This window comes from Pararge aegeria, chromosome 13 (genome assembly GCF_905163445.1).
Source record: "Pararge aegeria chromosome 13, ilParAegt1.1, whole genome shotgun sequence".
NCBI classification, from domain to species: Eukaryota; Metazoa; Arthropoda; class Insecta; order Lepidoptera; family Nymphalidae; genus Pararge; species Pararge aegeria.
In genome coordinates, this window is record NC_053192.1 from 14,885,091 (window position 1) to 14,905,480 (window position 20,390).

At 37.2% G+C, this 20,390-nt stretch overlaps 1 protein-coding gene across 3 annotated transcripts in view; it reads left to right on the forward strand.

Annotated features, from left to right (window-relative positions):
• The window catches only part of LOC120628564 (protein yippee-like CG15309), a 78,324-nt gene that overhangs the window by 47,911 nt on the left and 10,023 nt on the right, over window positions 1-20,390 (forward strand). The window contains exon 2 of one of the 3 annotated variants that reach the window (XM_039896993.1): window positions 18,756-18,871. In XM_039896993.1, the coding sequence (XP_039752927.1) occupies window positions 18,835-18,871 (37 nt within the window). In that variant the 5' untranslated portion in view covers window positions 18,756-18,834. Of the gene's footprint in view, window positions 1-18,755; window positions 18,872-20,390 lie in introns of those variants that run through there. The other 2 variants (XM_039896990.1, XM_039896992.1) reach the window with 2 other exon arrangements.

Below are 20,390 nucleotides of genomic sequence, written 5' to 3' on the forward strand. Positions count from 1 at the left end.
GACTCCTGTTTATTCCAGGAAAACAAACGGTTTCCACGGGATCTAAACAAACCAGACGACTAAAAGCGGATAAAAAACACGGGCAACTGCTAGTGTTGTAACAATCAGACACTGTCGTTATAAACAGTGTTCCTAAATATTTTTTTATTTATTTATACTCTTTATGTTTACCACATCATTCAGAAAAACAAAAAAAAAAGAACAAACACTTCAAGAATTACGTAGGATACTAAAGGAGGCCTTATCGCTAAGCGATCTCTGGAGCAGGCAACCGGATTAGAAAAACTACATAGAAAAACGAAAAGACTAAACTAAATATGACTGTATCAGACTAAACTAAATATGACTGTATCGGGAAGAATTTGGCCCAAAACTCAATTATAACAAGCGAAATAGTGAGTGAGTCATGCATACAACAAATTCTTCCGGAAATCGCCGGGGACAAAGCAAATGGAAAACAGTTGACACACATTCTTTAAAAGCGATTAGTTGACTAACAATTCTAAACAAAGCCTTTCCTCGTCGAAGCGGTAATTCCGTGAAAATAACGTTAAAAAACCAGAACAAGAATAAGACAAACAAGCGAAAAAGTAGGTTTTCTTGGGATTTTCTCATCATGATATCAGCTGATAGTCTGGACAGAGTGTGAAAGAAGCGTGTCCGCGGTATTTTCAAAGTCGCGCATATATCAGAAAAACTAACCGAGAGCCGTCTCCGATGGTATGGTCACGTGATGCGAAGATACGAGGAATATGTCGTAAAGAAAGTACTGCAACTACCCGAACATAAGATAGGCAGAGAAGGACCTCTGGATACGTTGTGGACCAGAACGAAACTGCTATTGTAGGAGGAACTGCCTGACTGACAACCCAGGACAGATTGTCTTGGCGCCAGAAAATTAGGGGAGCCGACCAACCTAAAGTTGGAGGAAGAAGATTATATCAGCTGATAGACGTCCACTGCTGGATAGAGGTATTTTAAGGGAGTTCTAAATTCCACGGTTTCTGCCACTTGTGTCCAGCGGTTCCCTGCGACGCACTAGACCTCGTTGGAGTCGACCAATACTGGTCTTACCAGTGCTAGCTATGTGCCCCGCCCACTTCAGTTTCGAGACTCTTTGAGTCCGTAACTCTAGTTGTTCTTAGGATCTCAAAATTTCAGATATGATCACGTAGCATGGGTCTCTCCATCACCCGCTTAGCCTTCTGAGTGTCAAATAGTCATAATGTAAGCTTAAAAAAGGGGACTTATGATGCGTACCTACAACTTTTCTATTACAAATTTTCTGAGGGTTTCAACCTGCGCCCGAGTGCCCCAGCGCAGTTACCGAGAAGTCAAAGACTAATACCTACTTTGATTAAATTGCATCATATCTAATATACCGTCATGAAGTATGATTTATCAGTAAATCAAACTTTCAAAGTACGAACTTTTTTGATTCTGATCTAATAAAAAACAGTGACAACCCTGGTCGCATCCATAAGACGCCAGCGGGGTGATGCGGAATTGGAGGGGAAGTAATGTTTCTGACGCGGTGTTGGGGCACGCACAAAGCAGATACCATGCTATATTCTTTTTCTTATGGCCATAGCTAATGTAGCAGGTGGGAAACCTCTTTATATGGACAGAAATTTGCAATAAACATTAATAGGTGTTAATCGTTCGTAATAACCAGATGGAATATGTGCCAGGTGGAGTAAAATTCTAGTTATACGTAATAACGCAAGTGTTTAGATAAACTGGTTAAGATACTTCACTATAACGTTTGTTGCAAGATGCACGTGTAGAAATAGAAACGGGTGTGATCTCACTATATGTTTACACTAAAGTTTGAACATAAAAACTATTGTACGCAAATTTAATGCCCGTAAACGTCGCATTTCAATAAAAAAAATATAACTTATCCATTTGTTTCGTCTTCCATACGTATTCTAAGGTAGGTAATGATAATATCTCGTTGTTATGAATCAGTGGCGTGCACTTCATACATGCACAGAAGCACTGCCTACCCTACACAGTTATTTCACTCGTAAAGTAGGAGGATACTTCCATTATCTGCCAAGTTTTTTAATTATGCCTACCCTGGTATTAAACCTTGTGCCACTGTTATGAATGTGTCTATTTTTTTAAATATACACTATTTTGATATTAAATTTATCATCACCATGATCGACCAATTACCGGCCCACTATAGGGCAAGGTGAAGCGGTTATAGCCCAGTGGGTAGAACTTCGACTTAACGCCGGATGTTGTCCTTCGCCGTTAACGCGAGTGATATTTTACGCTTAAAACGCACATTACTCCGAAAAGTTAGAGGTGCGTGCCGGGTATCGAACACGGTCCCCTCGAATGGACAGGTTACTTTGTATGATGAAAATAAACTTGTTAGTGTAGTACGGGTTTCCAGTGCCCGTCTCTAGTAAAAAACTAATTAGATTAAGTTCTTCACGTGGCTACATTCCATACCAATCTATCTACTAATATCTATTAACTAATAATAAAGCGAAAGAGTTTGTTTGTTTGTTGAAAAAATCTTTCTTTGCAATACGGTAGTCTAATTTTCGGGGAAGGCTATTTGGCTTTATACCTTTTCATTATTTACCCCATAGGGGAGTTAAATAGAGGAAGTTAGGTTTCAGAATTTATAAAAAACCAACCCCTGAGAGGAGTTAAGTAGGGGATGATTTTTTTTTTGGTTGGAACGCGCTTAACTTAGTAAATACCAGTTCGATTAAAATTATTTATATATATATATATAAAAGGCTATTTTTTAATTCACGACCTTTACAAAAAAAGAAAAACGAAGTAAGACGATGCCATCCGACGGTTCGGGGTTAAGATTATAAAAGTATGTATGGGAAAAACTTATCAGAAGTTATACTCATACGAAGTCGCAAGGAACTGCCAGTACTTCAACAACTCGTTCTAATCGCGGAAGTAGTCTGCACTGCGAGGTATTGCGAATGGGATATCAAAGTCAATAAACTTCTTTGCTTATGCAATCGAAACTAATCCTTAGCGCGAAGTCCTTGAGTCTTAACGTGCCTTGCTGCATGCAGCCGTTGCGCTTATGTAAAGTCACTAGTGATGTGACACGTACTGATTTTCGCTACGAGGGAATCATCATCATCACCATCACAAACATACTAGCATTTATCCGCGTGCTTCGTTTGTATATTACTTTTTTTACAAATCCCGTGGGAATCGCTTTTTCTTTTCCTGGGATTAAAAGTAGCCTATGTCACTCGGTGTCCTCTCAAATAAGTCTAAGCCATAAGCCTAGTTGATTGGTCGCTTATGGCGTGAAGGGAGCAGAAAAATACAAACAAACAAACAAACACACTTTCGCATTTATTAGATCTACTGGCCCACTATAGGGCACGGGTTTTTGCAGAATGGGAACAGTTTAGTCCTTTGTCTACCACGCTGGACCACTGACTCCACGCCCCTTTTTGTACGTTATGTGGGTATTAGATAGGCATGTGATTTTCCTCACAATGTTTTCCTTCACTTTTAAGCAAGTGATATTTTAATTGCTTAAATTAAAAACGCACTTAACTCCGAAAGCGAAATCGGCCTCGTACCTACCTACTCCCAAAAGGAAAATCGAAACCCTAACCCCAAGGCTATCAACGCTTCACTTCTACTAAGGAATATATCCGATTTTAAACAAAAAAGCCGGCAACGCTTTTTTTACTCTTAAACTCTTTCCGTTGCCTCAATATTATAAATAAAGATTTATTCTTAGTACAACATCTAAGGTGCTCAAAAAAAGATTCTTTAAAAATTTGTTGTTTGGACTGCAGACTATTTTTCAGTTATAAAAGCATTTTCTGTTTATTGATAATGATGAACAATACCCAAATACTATACCATAACATCATGAGCGTTAGGTACATCACTAAACTGTGCAGTTGTGTACACATGTGCACGACTCAGTTGCGTTTTCCATCTATTCCGCATTACCATTAACCGAATATAGACCGTGCTGTTTACCATTTATGTAGTAGAATTGTGCGTAGATTAAAATTATTGTCTCCGTTATCTTGTTGCATAACATCACGTTGTCTTTATCGGACTCGCTCTGACGCAATTCGCCCTGAACCCAAACTAAACCTTACGACGTACAGTCGACCTATATATTTTAAAATATCCGTATTTTCTTATCAACGGGTGATAACGCCATGTTTCCCAGACACGATGGTCTCCTAATAAATAACAAATAACAATGTTTTCTTTCCGTATACTTTAGATACTTCGATAAAAATAGTAATTAGGGAATTATCATATATTATCAATATTTATCAATTTGATTAAAACACTGGTGCTAATTCTGATATACGAGTACTATTTTTAAAACTTAAACGAATTTATTTACGTAAACATGTGGATTTAAACTCTCTACATTAGACCTATGTCCAGCAGTGGGTGATTTTGTAAGGTAAAATTAACTTAAACGTTTGTTTAATGCATTAAACAAACAAATTTTTATTTTTGTCTTTATATCACGACGCTATTTAGGGTAGAATAATATCTTTTACTTCCACTCGCTTTTATCGGCGGTCACGTCTTTGTCCACTGCTGCCCGGAGCGGTCTCTTACGCAGTAATCTCACGCTGTTAACAAACTGTATATGAAAGCAGTATATAACCAAATAGTTATTGAACTTGAAATTTAATTTGACACAAGGTTACTGCCGACGATCGTCTAATAATAAAGAGACCAAAATATGCGAGGCGTTGGCGAGAGCGTCCGTGTCCTAATGTAGAGTTTGGTTCGATTGCACTTCCTCATATTAGATTATATAACAGTAACTATATATACAAAGAATATGTACATAGTGAGTTACGTATTGGATAGAAGTGGGCGGTACTTTGCGGAAATGCATGACATACAATGAGCATAAAGTTCAGTTTACTATAATTCGCGAAAGCTATTCAAATCTACGTTGCAAGACTAGTCGGTGAGTCTTCGGCTTCGCTTTCTGGGGACCGAGTTCGAGCCCCATTATGAACTTTTAACTTTTCGGAGTTATGTGCGTTTCTAATTTAAGAAATTAAAATGTCACTTAACGGTGAAGGTAAACACCGTGAGGAAACCTGCACGCCTGAGAGTTCTTCGTTACCTTCTCAAAGACGTGTGAAGTCTACCAACTACAGCACTTGGCCTGTATGGTGCAGTATATTTCTGGTTTTAGATATTTATTGTTCCATAAAGGAATTTACACTTAAATGGAACTTACAGGCTAATTTACAAAAAGAGGGTAATTATATAAAATTGCATCTTCGAGCGCACAATAAATAAATTGTAAATTGTAAGTGGGTAGTTTTGAAGCACCGTCGCGCATCAAAATCATATTGACGGTCAACTGCTGATGCGAGTCGCGGCTATGTGACTGCATACTGCATAGGTAACATGGATTCATCCACAACTAGATGTGACAACTGAAACTTTTACTAGTTAGTGAGGTAATTAAATTTCTATGTTTCTTAGATAGAAAAAAAGTAAAGTTTTATTTTCTAAATGTAAAGTTTGAGATTTATTCTGAAAATGGTCTTTTAGTAATTTTTTGAAGGTTATTTTTGTATATTTTTGCACTCTTTAAGATTTTTAGGTAGTTAGTTAGTTTTTAGTTATTTATCAATTTGATTAATACGTATTTTTTTACGTAAACGAGTGGATTTTTAAAATCTCTACATATAAGACCTCTCTACATGTCCAGCAGTGGGCAACAATCGGTTAATAACGATGATTTTGTAAGGTAAAATTAACTTAGTCTAATCCATTAAGCAAACAAATTTATATTTTTGTCTTTATATCACGCTATGTGAGGGTTTCTTAACCCTTTTCATTCAAAGTCAAAAGTCAAATATTTCTTTATTCAAATAGGCACATAGATGGCACTTTTGATGCGTTATTATATACAAAATGTATACATAGCAGTGAGTAGTGATGGCGATAACTACAATCGTAAACTTAAAACTAAAGCTACGAGGGTTCCAATCGCGCCCTGGTCTAAGAAGAAGCCCACAACAAACTTAGCCGGGTGTTCTTTTTGTTATCACCATCTCACATTGTCATTAGAAAATATTTAAGAAGCAACCTGGTTAGAGCAATTGTTTACACCCAAGCTTTTTTATCGTTTACGTAATCCTTTATACTATAATAGGAAGATTCTGATAAGATGCCCGTGCAATTTGTTGAACCGGTTATGTGTTGACGATGCTGATGAGGATTCAAATCTGCCCCGTCAGTCCAGGTGAAAGCATGTTTACTTACGGTTCGAATAATAAATAAATAAACATACTACGACAATACACACATCGCCATCTAGTCCCAAAGTAAGCGTAGCTTGTGTTATGGGTACTAAGATAGCTGATAAATATTTTTTTATGAATATAATACACATAAATACTTATAATATACAGATAAACACCAAGACACTGAAAAACATTCATGTTCATCGCGCAAACATTTTCCAGTTGTGGGAAGCGAACCCACGACCTTGGACTCAGAAAGCAAGGTCGCTTACCTTCAACTGCTCCAATCTGTCGTCAAACAAGCTACGCTTATTTTGGGGCTAGATGGCGATGTGTGTATTTGCGTAGTTTATTTATTATAGTTATACTGTATCATCACTCAATACCAGGTCGGATTGCAGGCAAGGTTGAACTTGAAGTAAACAAAAAAGAAAAAGTTTAATGAGGTTAAATACAGGAAGAATATTATACTGGGTCAAAGAAAAGTTACCTACAGTGTTACAGAAGTAGCTGTTTTAGTGTTTAGTAGCTATTTTTGTCCCCCGTTCTACCAGCACTTGACACTTTAGTGTGTGGCTTCTCGCAGCGAGAACTCTTGGCCTTCAACTGGCCCGTTCGATACTTGAGTCCGATGCAAGAGATACTAGTTATATTGCATAAACGTTGCCCAGCTGTTTGTTTGCCGTAGAGATCTTAACAAAAAGAGACTAGAAATCTTGTATACGCGTCACCGTGTCGCCGCGAATGAGACTCAGAGCACTCGAATTTTAACGAAACATTTGTTAGCGACATTATTTTAATGTTTAATGTACATTGCCTCTTACGCGGCTAGAAGCGTTGATTGCACAGGAGCTCGACTTCCCGAGTTCGAATCCCAGCACGCATCTCTAACTTTTCTAAGTTATATGGGTTTTATGTAATTAAATTATCACTTCATCAACGGTGAAGGAACACATCGTGAGGAAACCTGCATGCCTTTTCTAGATTGTTCTGCACAATGTTCTCAAAGGTGTGTGGAGTCCACCGCACTAGGCCAGCGTTGTGGACAACGGCCTAAACCCCACTGCGCCATTCTGTGATTGAGATCGGTACCCTGTAGTGGGCCGTAATGGGTCGGTTTTTGACCAGGGTATGCATAAATTGACGGCCGACTAGCGCAGTGGGCAGCGACCCTGCTTTCTGAGTCCAAGGCCGTGGGTTCGATTCCTACAACTGGAAAATGTTTGTGTGATGAGCGTGAATGTTTTTCAGTGTCTGGGTGTTTATCTGTATATTATAAGTATTAATGTATATTATTCATAAAGATATTCATCAGTCATCTTAGTACCCATAACACAAGGTACGCTTACTTTGTGGCTAGATGGCGATGTGTGTATTGTCGTAGTATATTTATCTATTCATTTATAAAGAAGGAACATGGCATAAAATTGAAAAATCCTTCTCCTTTATGAGTTACACAAAAATTTTAGGGTAGGCAGTGCTTTTATGCATATATGAAGTGCACGCCACTGATGATGATGATGATGATGATAAGTATTATAGGTGTCCAAAATTATTTCAACAATCAATAGCCTATACCAGTAGGTACACTGTAAGTCTAAACGCTTCTCTCAATGCGAGGGTTTGCCTATAGTCACCACGCTAGGCAAATGGGTCCGATATCGTAGTAGATTGTAGTAGTAGCACAAGGGACGCTGCTGCCCGTTCTCTTTTATATAGGTACATTCATTATTTTTGAAATACCTAAAAGTATTACTTTGATTGCTGCATTTGAAACCCTACCTGGCGTAGTAGTGTGATACTTGGTCTTAACAGTGGGAGGTCCCGGGTTTTTTTCACGGCAGGACCGATTCTCGAATTTATATTCTCGGGATTTAACTTCCCGGTACGATGTTGGATGAAACCGAATAGAGAGTTGTGCTCAAAATAACTTATATAAAACAGTTAAACATTGCCGTCCATTTTGTACTGGAATATAAAGTAAGTTACGAGGGTTGTTTACCGAATCCTGTAATATTTAGGATTTTTATAGAAAAATAAAACAACAATAAAATAATTTCATGATAGATAATTACTTATGTTCATCAATTTTGGTGAATATTGCTGAAATAATAAGAAAATCTAGGTAATACTAGAAATAGAAATTTTGAAAATAAATATATTTAAAAAATGTGTGAGCCGCCACGGGACGCCGCCTGGCAGATGTGAAAACATCGAATTGGTTTTCTATAAGTTATATGAACAGATTTCGACAGCACTCAGATATTGCGTAATGAAAAGATAAGCATTACAAAGTTGTCCCACAAATAAAAAAAAAATACAACTGAATTAATAACGTCTCCTTTTTGTAAGTCGGTTAATAATTACTGTTTATTACAAAATGTATATTTATTTTTATTATTAAATACGAAATACAAAAATTCAAACATATAGCGTGGCGAAGCGTCGCTACGGCCTGTATCAGGTTTACCCTCGGTCTATAGATGTTCCACATCAAAATTAAAACATAGGTAAATTTAACAGCCGTATATTATTTCCTCAGCGTATTGTTTAAGTAACCAGTTCGAAACTATACCTGATGAATATTCATGAGACGGTTCATTATTTCGCAACTTCAATTAAACCGATTTAGCGGTGAAGGAGATTAGAATATGTGTCATTGTCCTGGGGGGTAACGAACTCCGAAGCGCGAAAATATTTATAGATAGTGAATCTTGATTCTTGACGGCTTATTTGTTATGCCTAACTGTCTGGGCAGGTATTTCTATGTGCGGTGCGTAAATATTTTATTCTTTTCGGTCAATAATAATTTATTAGTTTTAAGATTTCATTCATAAAAACTCTCAGGGATATCCGTGATTGCATTAAATGTAAATAAATAAATAAACGACAATATACACATTGCCATCTAGCCCCAAAGTAAGCGTAGCTTGTTTTATGGGTACTAAGATGACTGATGAATATTTTTATGAATAATATACATAAATATTAATAATATAAAGATAAACACCCAGCCACTGAAAAACATTAATGTTCGTCGCACAGGAATTTTGCAGATCTGGGAATTGAATACACAGCCTTGAACTCAGAAAGCAGGGTCGCTACCCACTGCGCCTGTGGCTGGTTATTTATATCTTGGCTTTCTTTGGACTGAGCTCGTCCAGGGAAGTACTTCAGCTACGCTTATTTCTGTCGTCAAGCAGCATTGTTGCAATGCTGTGTTCCGTGTCTAAAGGACGTGGTTGCAGGTGTAATAACAGGCGCCTCGCGTTAGCACGGGCAAGAGACAAAAATTATATCCCCCGATTATATCCCCTGACAAGGGATATATTTAACATATCCACCTGCTAAAGCAAGGGAATATGGAAGTTTACCCCCGTTTATTATATAATTGTCTCCTGCCCATGCTATGATAATGTTGATGGCCACAGGGCTGTTCATCGCAGGATGCCCTGCGAAGCGTTGCTATGTTTCTAGGCGATAGTGTTTCACGTACCACCAGATGGGACATAATATTCTCGGGCCGTCAATTTATCCTGACAAATAAATAATTTATAACGTTATTTTTAAAGAATAAACATATATCGTTATTTCTGTCTTCAATCTCGGTGGATACTAAAACAACGTTAGAAACTATTAGTATAATATATAATTTTGTTTAATACTTTAGTTGCAAACCGAGATACAGTTTTTTTTTTGTCGGATTGTGTGTAGCTGATTCACGCTAATGATTTTAAAAGCGTAACGCGGGCTTGTTGGCGAGCCTCGGAATGGGGCTCTGCCAGGAAGAGTTTGAACCCTAGGGCTCGAAGAATCGAAGGGACCGTCGGCCTGAGGGCGCCTCATGTGAGGCCGAACCTCGGTGAACGGTGAACCACCGAGATAAAGTGAGAAGACGTCATGTTATCAGCTGTTGGCTACTGATAATACAGAATATAAAATATTGGTTTGACAGCTGTTTGATGGCAACTTTCCGTAGTTCGGAAAAGCTCTAAATATATACCATTATGATTTATGATAAAAAAAATCTTTGAATTATAACACTAACCAAAGACCACATTCCATTACGAACGCCTTATTTTGGAATACTAAGATTTATAAAAAGTATATTTATGTAATGTTTACTTTTTGACAATCACCTTTGTGGATCTTCCAAGTATACGTGACATTGACGAAATACAACGTGCCGATTTGGCACACCTAAAAGCCAAAAAAAGCAATAGAAAAAGAAGCAAAAGAAGTTTGGAAAGATATTGTAAATCCACAGAGATACAAAAACTGCTTGTAGAACATCTTATTTACTTCAATTATTTCCTTTCTTCAATAGTTTATGCTTTGCAACAGTTTTATAGGTTCTCATTCATATTCCTGCAGTGTTTGAAGTATAAAACAAAGTTCTAAAGAGTTAAGAGAGTAACATTTTAAAGCGATCATTCGACTTAATAAGTGATTGCAAGTCCGACCTGAGGATCAATAAAAACTTCGCAGTCCGCTTTTATAATGCGACTCCGTAAAGCTCGGCTTAATAACGTTGGGTCGTACTCCCAATTGCAGTTTTGTTTGTCTCGGCCAAATTAAAATCTTGCATTGTCTTTGTCGCAACGAAATAACAAAAGCAGAGGATTTTATCGGATATTTGTATTGACAGATTTGCAAAATTATTTATTTGTTCGTAAGAGGTTTATGATGAAATGGTCTCATTTAAATTTCATATAGATCTCGTGATGAATTTCGGAGAAAAAAACGAAACTCTTCAAAAATGAAGTGCACGTACAATGAAGTCGGTTTTTGGACGGAAGGTAATTTTGGACCTACCAATGCATAAGTTTAAAGAATGTGTTAAAACACATTTATTACAGCGAGGTTATTATACAATTGATGAATTTCTTAATGAAAAGGTTGCTTGGAAGCATCCGGCTCCGCTTTCATCTCTCACAAGATAGAAAAATGAATGTTAAAATGTAAAATATAAATTGCTGATATTGGAAAAGAGCAACTGCTGAGCTTCTTGCCGGCTTCTTCTCGGTAGAATCTGCCTTCCGAACCGGTGGTAGAATCACTACACACAAACAGACTTGACATAAATTAATTTTGAATTTTAAATTTTATTGTATACAAACAAATAAAAATCTTTCCACAGATTGTAAGTGGATAACTGTGATCTGTTTCGATCAACCTGAGCCGTAGGTGTTCATTATCATGTTCTTGAAATAGCACTGGCAACCGCACCTTTCAGACAGAAATGCTTGCCGCCTGCTTGGCGGCAGAAATAATCATGGCGGAAGTGCTTCCCGGGACGAGCTCCGTCACAAAAAGCTGTACTACTCTCATAATAAAATGAGTTCAATGGATGATAGGCAGTGGCGTGCACAGGGTTTTTGACCAGGGTATGCATAAAGAAGGAAGGTGCCATAAAATGGAACAATCCTTCGCATTTATGAGTCATACAAAAATTTTAGGGTATGCAGTGCTTTTGTGCATGTATGAAGTGCACGCCACTGATGATAGGATATGTGTTCGTATTAGTGGGAGTTTATTCCGATAACTGTATGAGCTGTATATTGTATCCAGCGACATAATGTTATGGCAAAAAAGTTTCATAACTTGGAAGCATTGCGAATGACAGGATATTATTAGTCATTCTGCGTGGGATGCACCAAGCAAAACCATTTACGATATGCCAGACAGGTATATACTAATATTATAAAGCTAAAGAGCTTGGTTTTCTTGAACGCGCTAATCTCAGGAACTACTGGTTCGAATTTTAAGAATATTTTTGTTTTGTCTAGTCCATTTATCGAGGAAGGCTATTTACCATCATGCTACGACCAATAGGAGCGCATCATCAAAAATAAGAATTTTGAAACCACTGTAAAAAATATTCCTTTTGGGAGCTTCCGATGCGTGCGATGCAAACACGGTTAAAGTAACACCCTAATAACGTATTTATTTTCATCTATCTCTTAAGATTCATACGAAAAGATTCCAACAGCTTACGACAGTAATAAACGAGAATCAAATTCAAATTGAAATTTTTTTATTCATGTAGGCCTATTACAGGCACTTCTGAAGCGTTCATACATAAATGTTTACATAATTGTAAGGCGATGGTGATAACTTCGTTCGCCAACTTAAACCTAAAGCTACGAATGAATCTGTAATATGATTCAAAAAATACACGTAAAGAACTCGTATAAATCTTGCTCTGTTTTCAAATCCTATCTTAACGATCTTTACTACCACTTGCTATTGTTTCAAAAGCTCACCGGCCAACTCTAAATTCTGTACACGGTTCGCGATAACATCGGATGGTCTATCAAATTGTATGACTCATGTTACGTGATGCCTACCAAATCCCAACTGATATGATAAATGCGAAAGTGTGTTTGTCAGTTCGGAAAATTTAATGGTTGGATTAAATATAAATACATAAATAAACGACAATACACACGTCGCCATCTAATCCCAAAGTAAGCGTAGCTTGTGTTATGGGTAGGTACTAAGATGGCTGATGAATATTTTTATGAAAATATTCTTATACATAGTATTTCAATAAGAATTTGTATAATACTTGTAACATACAATTCATAAAATAAACAATCCGACAGACTAACCCATTTATCATATTTATAGGTGAGCGCTGTGTTGTGTACTTTTAAGTTGAAGATTCTGGGTTCCATACCCGGAGCATAGTGGACTACGTCCTTAACCCCTACTTATTGTGGGAGACCCGTCCCTGTAGTGGGCTGGTGTAAAGGGTTCATATGATGACGATGATGACCTAAAACAGGTTAGCCCTATACCATTCTGACTTAACTTGGCCCTAAAATAAAACGGACAACTTTTCTATAGTTAGGTTAGGATATATTAAACCATAATATATTATTCCTCAAAGACAAGCGGATACCGGTGTTTTTTTTTTCTATCCTGTCTGACTCGGTAACTCGTTGAAAAGGCTTAGCGTATTGTCCGAATTGGCATTGTACTTATTCACAGCGTGAGGTTACGCGAACTAACTTCACAGTGTTATACGTATCTACCCCTCTTTCAATAGAAGCAACAATGGTGAACATTGCGTACAGTGAGTATTGAGTATCCCAAAGCTTTGTTCAAACCGAGCGGGACGCGGGACAGAAGTCGCCCGCGTCGATTGTGTCAACAAAGGCCCGTCGTACACAAGGCTACAAAAATCTTCGATACCCGATGATTTTAGTCTCTAATGACTACGAAGCGGTGATAGCCTATTGGGTAGGGCTTCGGCTTTCCTTTCGTGCAGATCGAGATCGAGCCCCGGCACTCACCACTGACTTTTCAGAGTTATAGAATAGAATAGAAAAACTTTATTGCAACACAAAAGAAACACACAATATGCTACAGTTATTTTATAAAGTGGGTAAATAATTAAACTTATGATAACTATAAATTTATATTGACCAGTTATTTTATTAAATTGATTAGGTTTTTACAAATATGCTAATAATCATTATTTAGTTAATTAATAGTTTCCAAGAAACAATCAAAATTATATTTGACAAAAACCAATGTTCATGACATTGAGTTGGTGGGTATTTTGATATAAATACTTCATTCATTTCAGTCCTACACGGACTCGAAAGATACCTCCCGGGTCGTTTATCAAATAGCACTTAGTGTTAGGATGCAAAGGCGGACTAATCACTAAAAGTTATCTTTTATAGGCAACCTGAGCGTGCGAAGCCGTTAATGCGAAGAGTTATGTGCTTTTTTAATAAAAGCTATTTAAATAACTTGCTTTAAGCGATTAAATTATGAAATTATCGCTGATGATGAGGTGAATGTAAAGGGGCACAACTCATTGTTAGACCAAATGTACTGTATTTCAGCAAATAGAGCTATTCCACTCTTCTTCTATTCTAAAAATGAAACGTTTCAATAAACATCCATTAAAACGAATTCAGATCATATCAGCCATTAAACTCATATTACTATGATAATGGCAGTAAGACAGCTTTTTGTGACGTTGCCCGTCCGGGGAAGGTACTAGCCATGCTTATTTCTGCCGTCAAGCAGCCTTTCTGGTCTGAAAGGTGCGGTTGCCAGTGTTATTGCTATTTAAAAATTTACTAAACCCGGCACTAGTCAAGACCATTCATTTGATTATGGAGGGTAGAGGTAAGGAGGATCATCTGTGTATATGAAAAAGTGTCGTCAAAATGTATTAAATTAGGATGGCGCCACATTTGCATCAAGGTAACTCTTAAAAGAAGCGCCAAATATAAATATTGTTAGAGTAGGCTTGAAAAATAAACAAGGAAGTAAGGTTATATTTACCACAATATTTTGTACAACGTAAGTTGTTGAAATTCTCAATAATTAACTACTTTAGTCGATAATGACATTAAATTTTTTAACTCGGCATACTTCAATTCATCTACGATTGCTACATTCATACCATACCCTGTGCATCCACCAGCGCCATTGTGGAGGATTTTTGAACTGTTATTTAGCGCATACAACTGGACACTTTTTCAACTTTTCTCCAATATAAGATGACTCTCCTTACCTCTACCCTCCATACATTTGATACAAAAAAATCCGCCATTTTGTAGCGGCGGCCATCTTGGTCCGATTTTCATTAAACATAGCTAGAAACACTCCCGACTTATTCACCTTTCAAACAAAAAAAAAACAAAATCAAAATCAGTTCATCCGTTCGAGAGCCACAATGCCAAAGACAGACACGTCAGGGTTAAAAAATAAATACCTATTTAAGAAAAAAAAAACATTAAACCAGTGCAATCTTTGAAAAGCTAACTTTCATCCTACATTAGACATTAACTCATTTACCTAATGGTTTGACTTTACAGTCGACCTTTGAGATTTGAACTATATATCTGGAATAAATCCGGTTAACTGAAATCTAGGTTAAGGCTACATCAAATTATCTTTTCGCGATTAAATTTTTACGAAGCGGGTACGATTTCTGCCACTTCTTCCAGTGGCCTGGTCCCTTTTTCCCTATTCTTCCTCAGGTCCCTTCTTCCCTTTTCTTTCCCTGGTCCCCTTTTCCCTTGTGTTCCCCTGGTCCCTGTTTCCCTTTTTTCCCCTGGTCCCTATTCTGTGGCACCGAGTACGATTTCAGCACGCATCTCTAACTTTTCGGAGTGTGTAACTCCATACGTCGTACATAATTTAGGGAGTTGCGTGCGTTGTACATAACTTAAGGCTATGCCAGCTTATAACATTACACTTCTTTATTGAGCAGTGGTGGAAAATAAGAACCTACACGCGGTTGTAGTAGCGGGAAGAACTAGTAGCAATATATCAAATTATATAATAATTTTACGAGCCTTAATATGTTAAACAAACTGCACAAGCGTGACTGGCGTACCAAATATTGTTCTTTGTAGCTAGCCTTGACACTACCTCCAAGAGTTGAATTGTTTTATTAAGCATAATTTTTCTTAATAAAACATTAATTTTTGTTTTTCTTTTTAGTTTTCCTAATCCTAAGGAGGTTGCCTGGCAGAGATCGCTACTTAGCGATGAGGCCACCTTTTGTATCCTACTACATTCTTTAAGTGTTTGTTTTTTTTTTCTGCATGATGGGGTGTACAAATAAAGAGAATAAATAAATACCTCAATAAAATAAAATATTTTTTTCAGAGGATTATTTATTTATAGCTTGCAAATTGATAAGCTGCGATATCCCAGTGGTTTGGACTTTGTCTTCACTTTCGAGGGGAGCGAGTTCGAACCGCGGCAAGAACCTTTAAATTTTTCTCAATAATGTGCGTTGACAAAAATTAAAATTTAAAATTTTGTACGTTCTATAAGGTTTCTCAAAACAACTGACCGATCGTCCGTCGTAATCTCACTTGTGACATTCCTATTCTTTACTCTTCTTAGTTTACCTTCTATAACCGTTTCGCAAATCACCACCTTATGCTGCATATCCAACGGCGTAACCTTCAATTAATAATAGAAGGTTCTTTACCTGAAGTTTTTCTTTCAAGTCCCAATAGGTATTAATAACAAAAAACTTCATTATAGTGATGATCATTTGACCACAATTTCTGTATCCACAACAAAAGTATTATCGACTCTATTTGCTTAATGGCTAACTAGAGCCACATGCAATGCCATCACCCATTTCCCTAACGAACCTATTTGCCATGAGTAATATCCGCTCCAATTCACTATACATATACGACCTAACTTTTCGCTTGAAAAATGAACGCAGAAAACGACAATTAGTTAATTAATTGTTGTTCAAGGGTTTATGTGACACCTTTCACTAATCTTCAGCCCATTAACTACCTACCGACCCAATTAATAACTATGGAATCCTCTCTGAATGAGAAGGGTTTAGGCCGTAGTACACCATGCTGGCCAAGTGCGGAGTAGACTTCACAGGCCCTCCAAAACATGACGAGCTGATTTGCATACCTGTTTCCTCACGATGTTTTAGTTTACCGTCAAAGCTAGTAACATTTTAACACACAGGTAAATACGAAAAGTTAGAGATGTTTGTCCGGGATCTAGGTCCCCCGAAAAGAGAAGCTGAATTCTTACCCACTCTCCTATCACCGCTTTTTTACAAATAAACTCACTTGCACAGATGGCTGCATTTGTACTACTTACTTTATACTTACCTACTTCTCTAGATTTCTTGTCCTTAACGTTTGTGATGTACATGTAAAGCGTTATAATTAACTTTTGTAGTGTCCTTAAAAAGAGTAGGTACTTTTAAATAATTAAATTTTCATTAATTGTTTAATGACTTAAAAAATACTATTACTTTTTTTAGCACTAAAAAATTGTATTCGGTAGCAAATGTTTTTTTTTCATTTAAAAGTAATATAACCTTAAATAGAGTAAGAGCTTTTTTATTTTTTTTGCACGTTTTCAGTACCTAGCCCGTCGCGGTTCGTGTCACGGTGACAGTGCGTTACGGCATTGCCGCTCCGCTGATTGATTCGTATTTCGTAGACTTTTGAACCCAATATTTCCTCATTTAGTGCGATGAACTTGTTACTGTCTAATGAGTTTGAGTCACAGTTTATCTGATTATAACTTTTAATGATTTCTTACTACTTTTTGGACTACATTTTTTAGTAATAATTGATGGATAAAGCGGATCGCACACCTGATGATAACCATTGCCTATAACCAGAGCAACACTTCGAAGGGCACGCACGGAACACGTCCTGCAATAGTGCGCAATGCGTCCATCAACCTCAGGCAAAGATGACCTCATGTGCCTGTAATAAAACCGGCAACCACAGAATAAGCACAGTGTATTCACCATGCCTATTCCCGCGGTTATCGTACGAGGCGACTAAGGGCATGTAACGGAGAACGCGTAGCAGCATCCTTTGTGCTACTACTACCATTTACTGCACCACCATCACCAACCCGTCAACCCACCGTGGTAATTATGGGAAAATCGTCTAGTTGAGAGAGGCCTTTAGCCCAGCAGTGGACTCTGGCAAGCTATTGATGATTTATATATATTTTTTTAAAGATTTGTATTTGTAACAATCAAAATCCAAAAAAAGTAACTCTGTTATAGAATAGCTTGTTTTATGCACTTGTTGTGCAATCTACTGTTTCTTTAACACCTCAGAAGATGTTGTCTTTGTAAAGTCAACATCTTCTGAGGATGCTCCGGTGTCTGAGCGAAACGTGCGTGGAGAATACGTAGCGAAAGATATGTTTGGTGTGGAGCATAAAGATTGAGGAATTTATAAAAAACACAATATTGATTCTCCTGCTTCTCGCGGAGTATAGCAAATTAAGCTTAATTTCATTGCACTTTATAGTTTTTTTATTTTGTGAAGTTGTCCTTCTTTTGGCTCGTTAGGGAAAAATAACGATACTTAAATTTTTACGATGCGCGCGCCTCCCCCGGCGCACCACCGTTACCAAAAACCGACACCCTGAAGTTAGCTATGTTTGACAGTGTACACTTTCAATTGCCAGGGTCTGCGGACTCATTCCGGTGATTTAATTGATTCAATAGCACAAAAATTTCAAATTTTTATCTTGAGTGAAACTTGGTTGCCCTATAATGAGTCTATTAGTATTCCAAATTTAATTATTTTTATTATGTCTATTTCTTTAATTATGTAGAAATATATTTTATGTGATATTTAAATAAACTATATTTCACTTGATAATACGGTATAATAAAACTTCCAATGTATTAAATAGTACATTACTATTGTTAGTGTCGTATTTTTCTAGAAGCGTAGAATAAAGCGAAAGATTAAAGAATTTTTGAATAGATTTTTTTTTTATTTTACGTCCATGGATTCAAGTCCTTTAAGGCCTTTCAAAAAATATTACAGTTTAGCTTAAAACTAAGATAAGTTTGAATATTACCTTTTAGCTTAAAAGAAAAGATTTTTATCCGGTTACGCCAAAGAAGTATAACTTCTAACGCGTGTACATAAGTACACACAATTTTTTTTTTTCTATGTTGTCTATAGCACATGTTGTTGTTGCCGACAGAGGGTGGCGGGCGGTAGGAAGGAGCGCGCGGCGCGGCGCGAGGGCGCGCGCGGCAGGTGACCGGCGGTCCGCGCGGCTCATGTGGGCGGCGGGTGCGTGCTGCTCGCGCCAGGCAGGTCTGTATACACCTTTATTGCGACACCCATAGGCTCCATACGTCAATATTAAATTCAAAATTCAAATTCAAAATTTCTTTATTCATGTAGGCCTATCACCGTCAGGCCTAACTATCATTTATGAAGCGTTCATACATATATGTTTACATAATTGTAAGAGGATGGGGATAACTTCGTTCGCCAACTTAAACCTAAAGCTACGAGGGTTCCGAACGCGCCCTGGTCTAAGAAGAACCCACAACAAACTTAGCCGGGTAAATCTTTTTTGTTATCACCATCTCACAGTAAATTTATATTAAGCTATGAAGCTAGAGCAATTCCCACCCAAGCTTTTTTATCGTTTAAGTAATCCTTAATATTATAATAGGATTTTCTATTATTGACAATATGCTGATTATTGAAGAGTACTTTTGGTTAAAAATATTGTCAATATTTTGTGTTGGCACTATTTTTAGTTTTTTATTAACTTTAATTTTACTTTTAGTTTTGTGATCTTAATCTATATGATATTACCTCTCTCTAAGGTACGATATATAAACTTAGGTACAATAAATTGTAATACTAGGGTGTACGTAGATGAGTATAAAGATCTATCGGAAAAATAGAAGCATAGAATTTATGGCGTACTATTTATCTTAATAACCGAATTAGCATAACCGACAAAAGAAAAATTATTCGAAAAGAAGCTTTATTTTAATATACAAATCAACCTTTTTTTTCTTAATTTTTTGATTCGGCGGTAACGCCAATACGGCGGCCACGGTTCGATATATAAGAAATAGTACGCCATAACGGGTCTGCACCATAAACACTGGTGCCATGTGTGAAACTTTCCACCTACGTGAACTTATTCGATCGCGTGGAAATTAAGGACGATTGGTATGGAATCGGCAGAGCGCCATCTAGTGACAATATAGTTTGTCAGCATGTAACTGGCTCTTAGGATAGTTAAGACTATAGACGACTATTTTAAGTTAATATGGTGAGATGTGCAGTAGGTACTAAACTGTAGGAACGGTTCACGGGAGTCATTCTTCAAACATCAATATCAACCCATTGTCGGCCAACTACAGGGCAAGGGTTTTCTCTCAGAACTAGAAGGGCTTAGGCCCCGGGAATTTTCACGACAGACTTGTTTAGTTGTTTATCGTGTATTGAAACAAACAATTGTTTCTTTACACGGTAAATTCAAAGCTAAATCCATCTGAAACTTTGCATAGCGAGATTATTGATGAAACGAAAATCATGCGGTCGTAGTCACGACAACAGATGGAAGCTTGTATTGCTAGCTTCTCTTGGTCGCACCTCACCATAGGCGGAACAGTGAGACACTTATTAGGCTTATGGAGATGATACAATTATATAAATAATAATAATAATAATAAATATACTACGACAAATACACACATCGCCATCTTGTCCCAAAGTAAGCGCAGCTTGTGTTATGGGTACTAAGATAACTGATAAATAATTTTATGAGTTTGTTTGTTACGCTTTTACGCAAAAACTGCTTAACCGA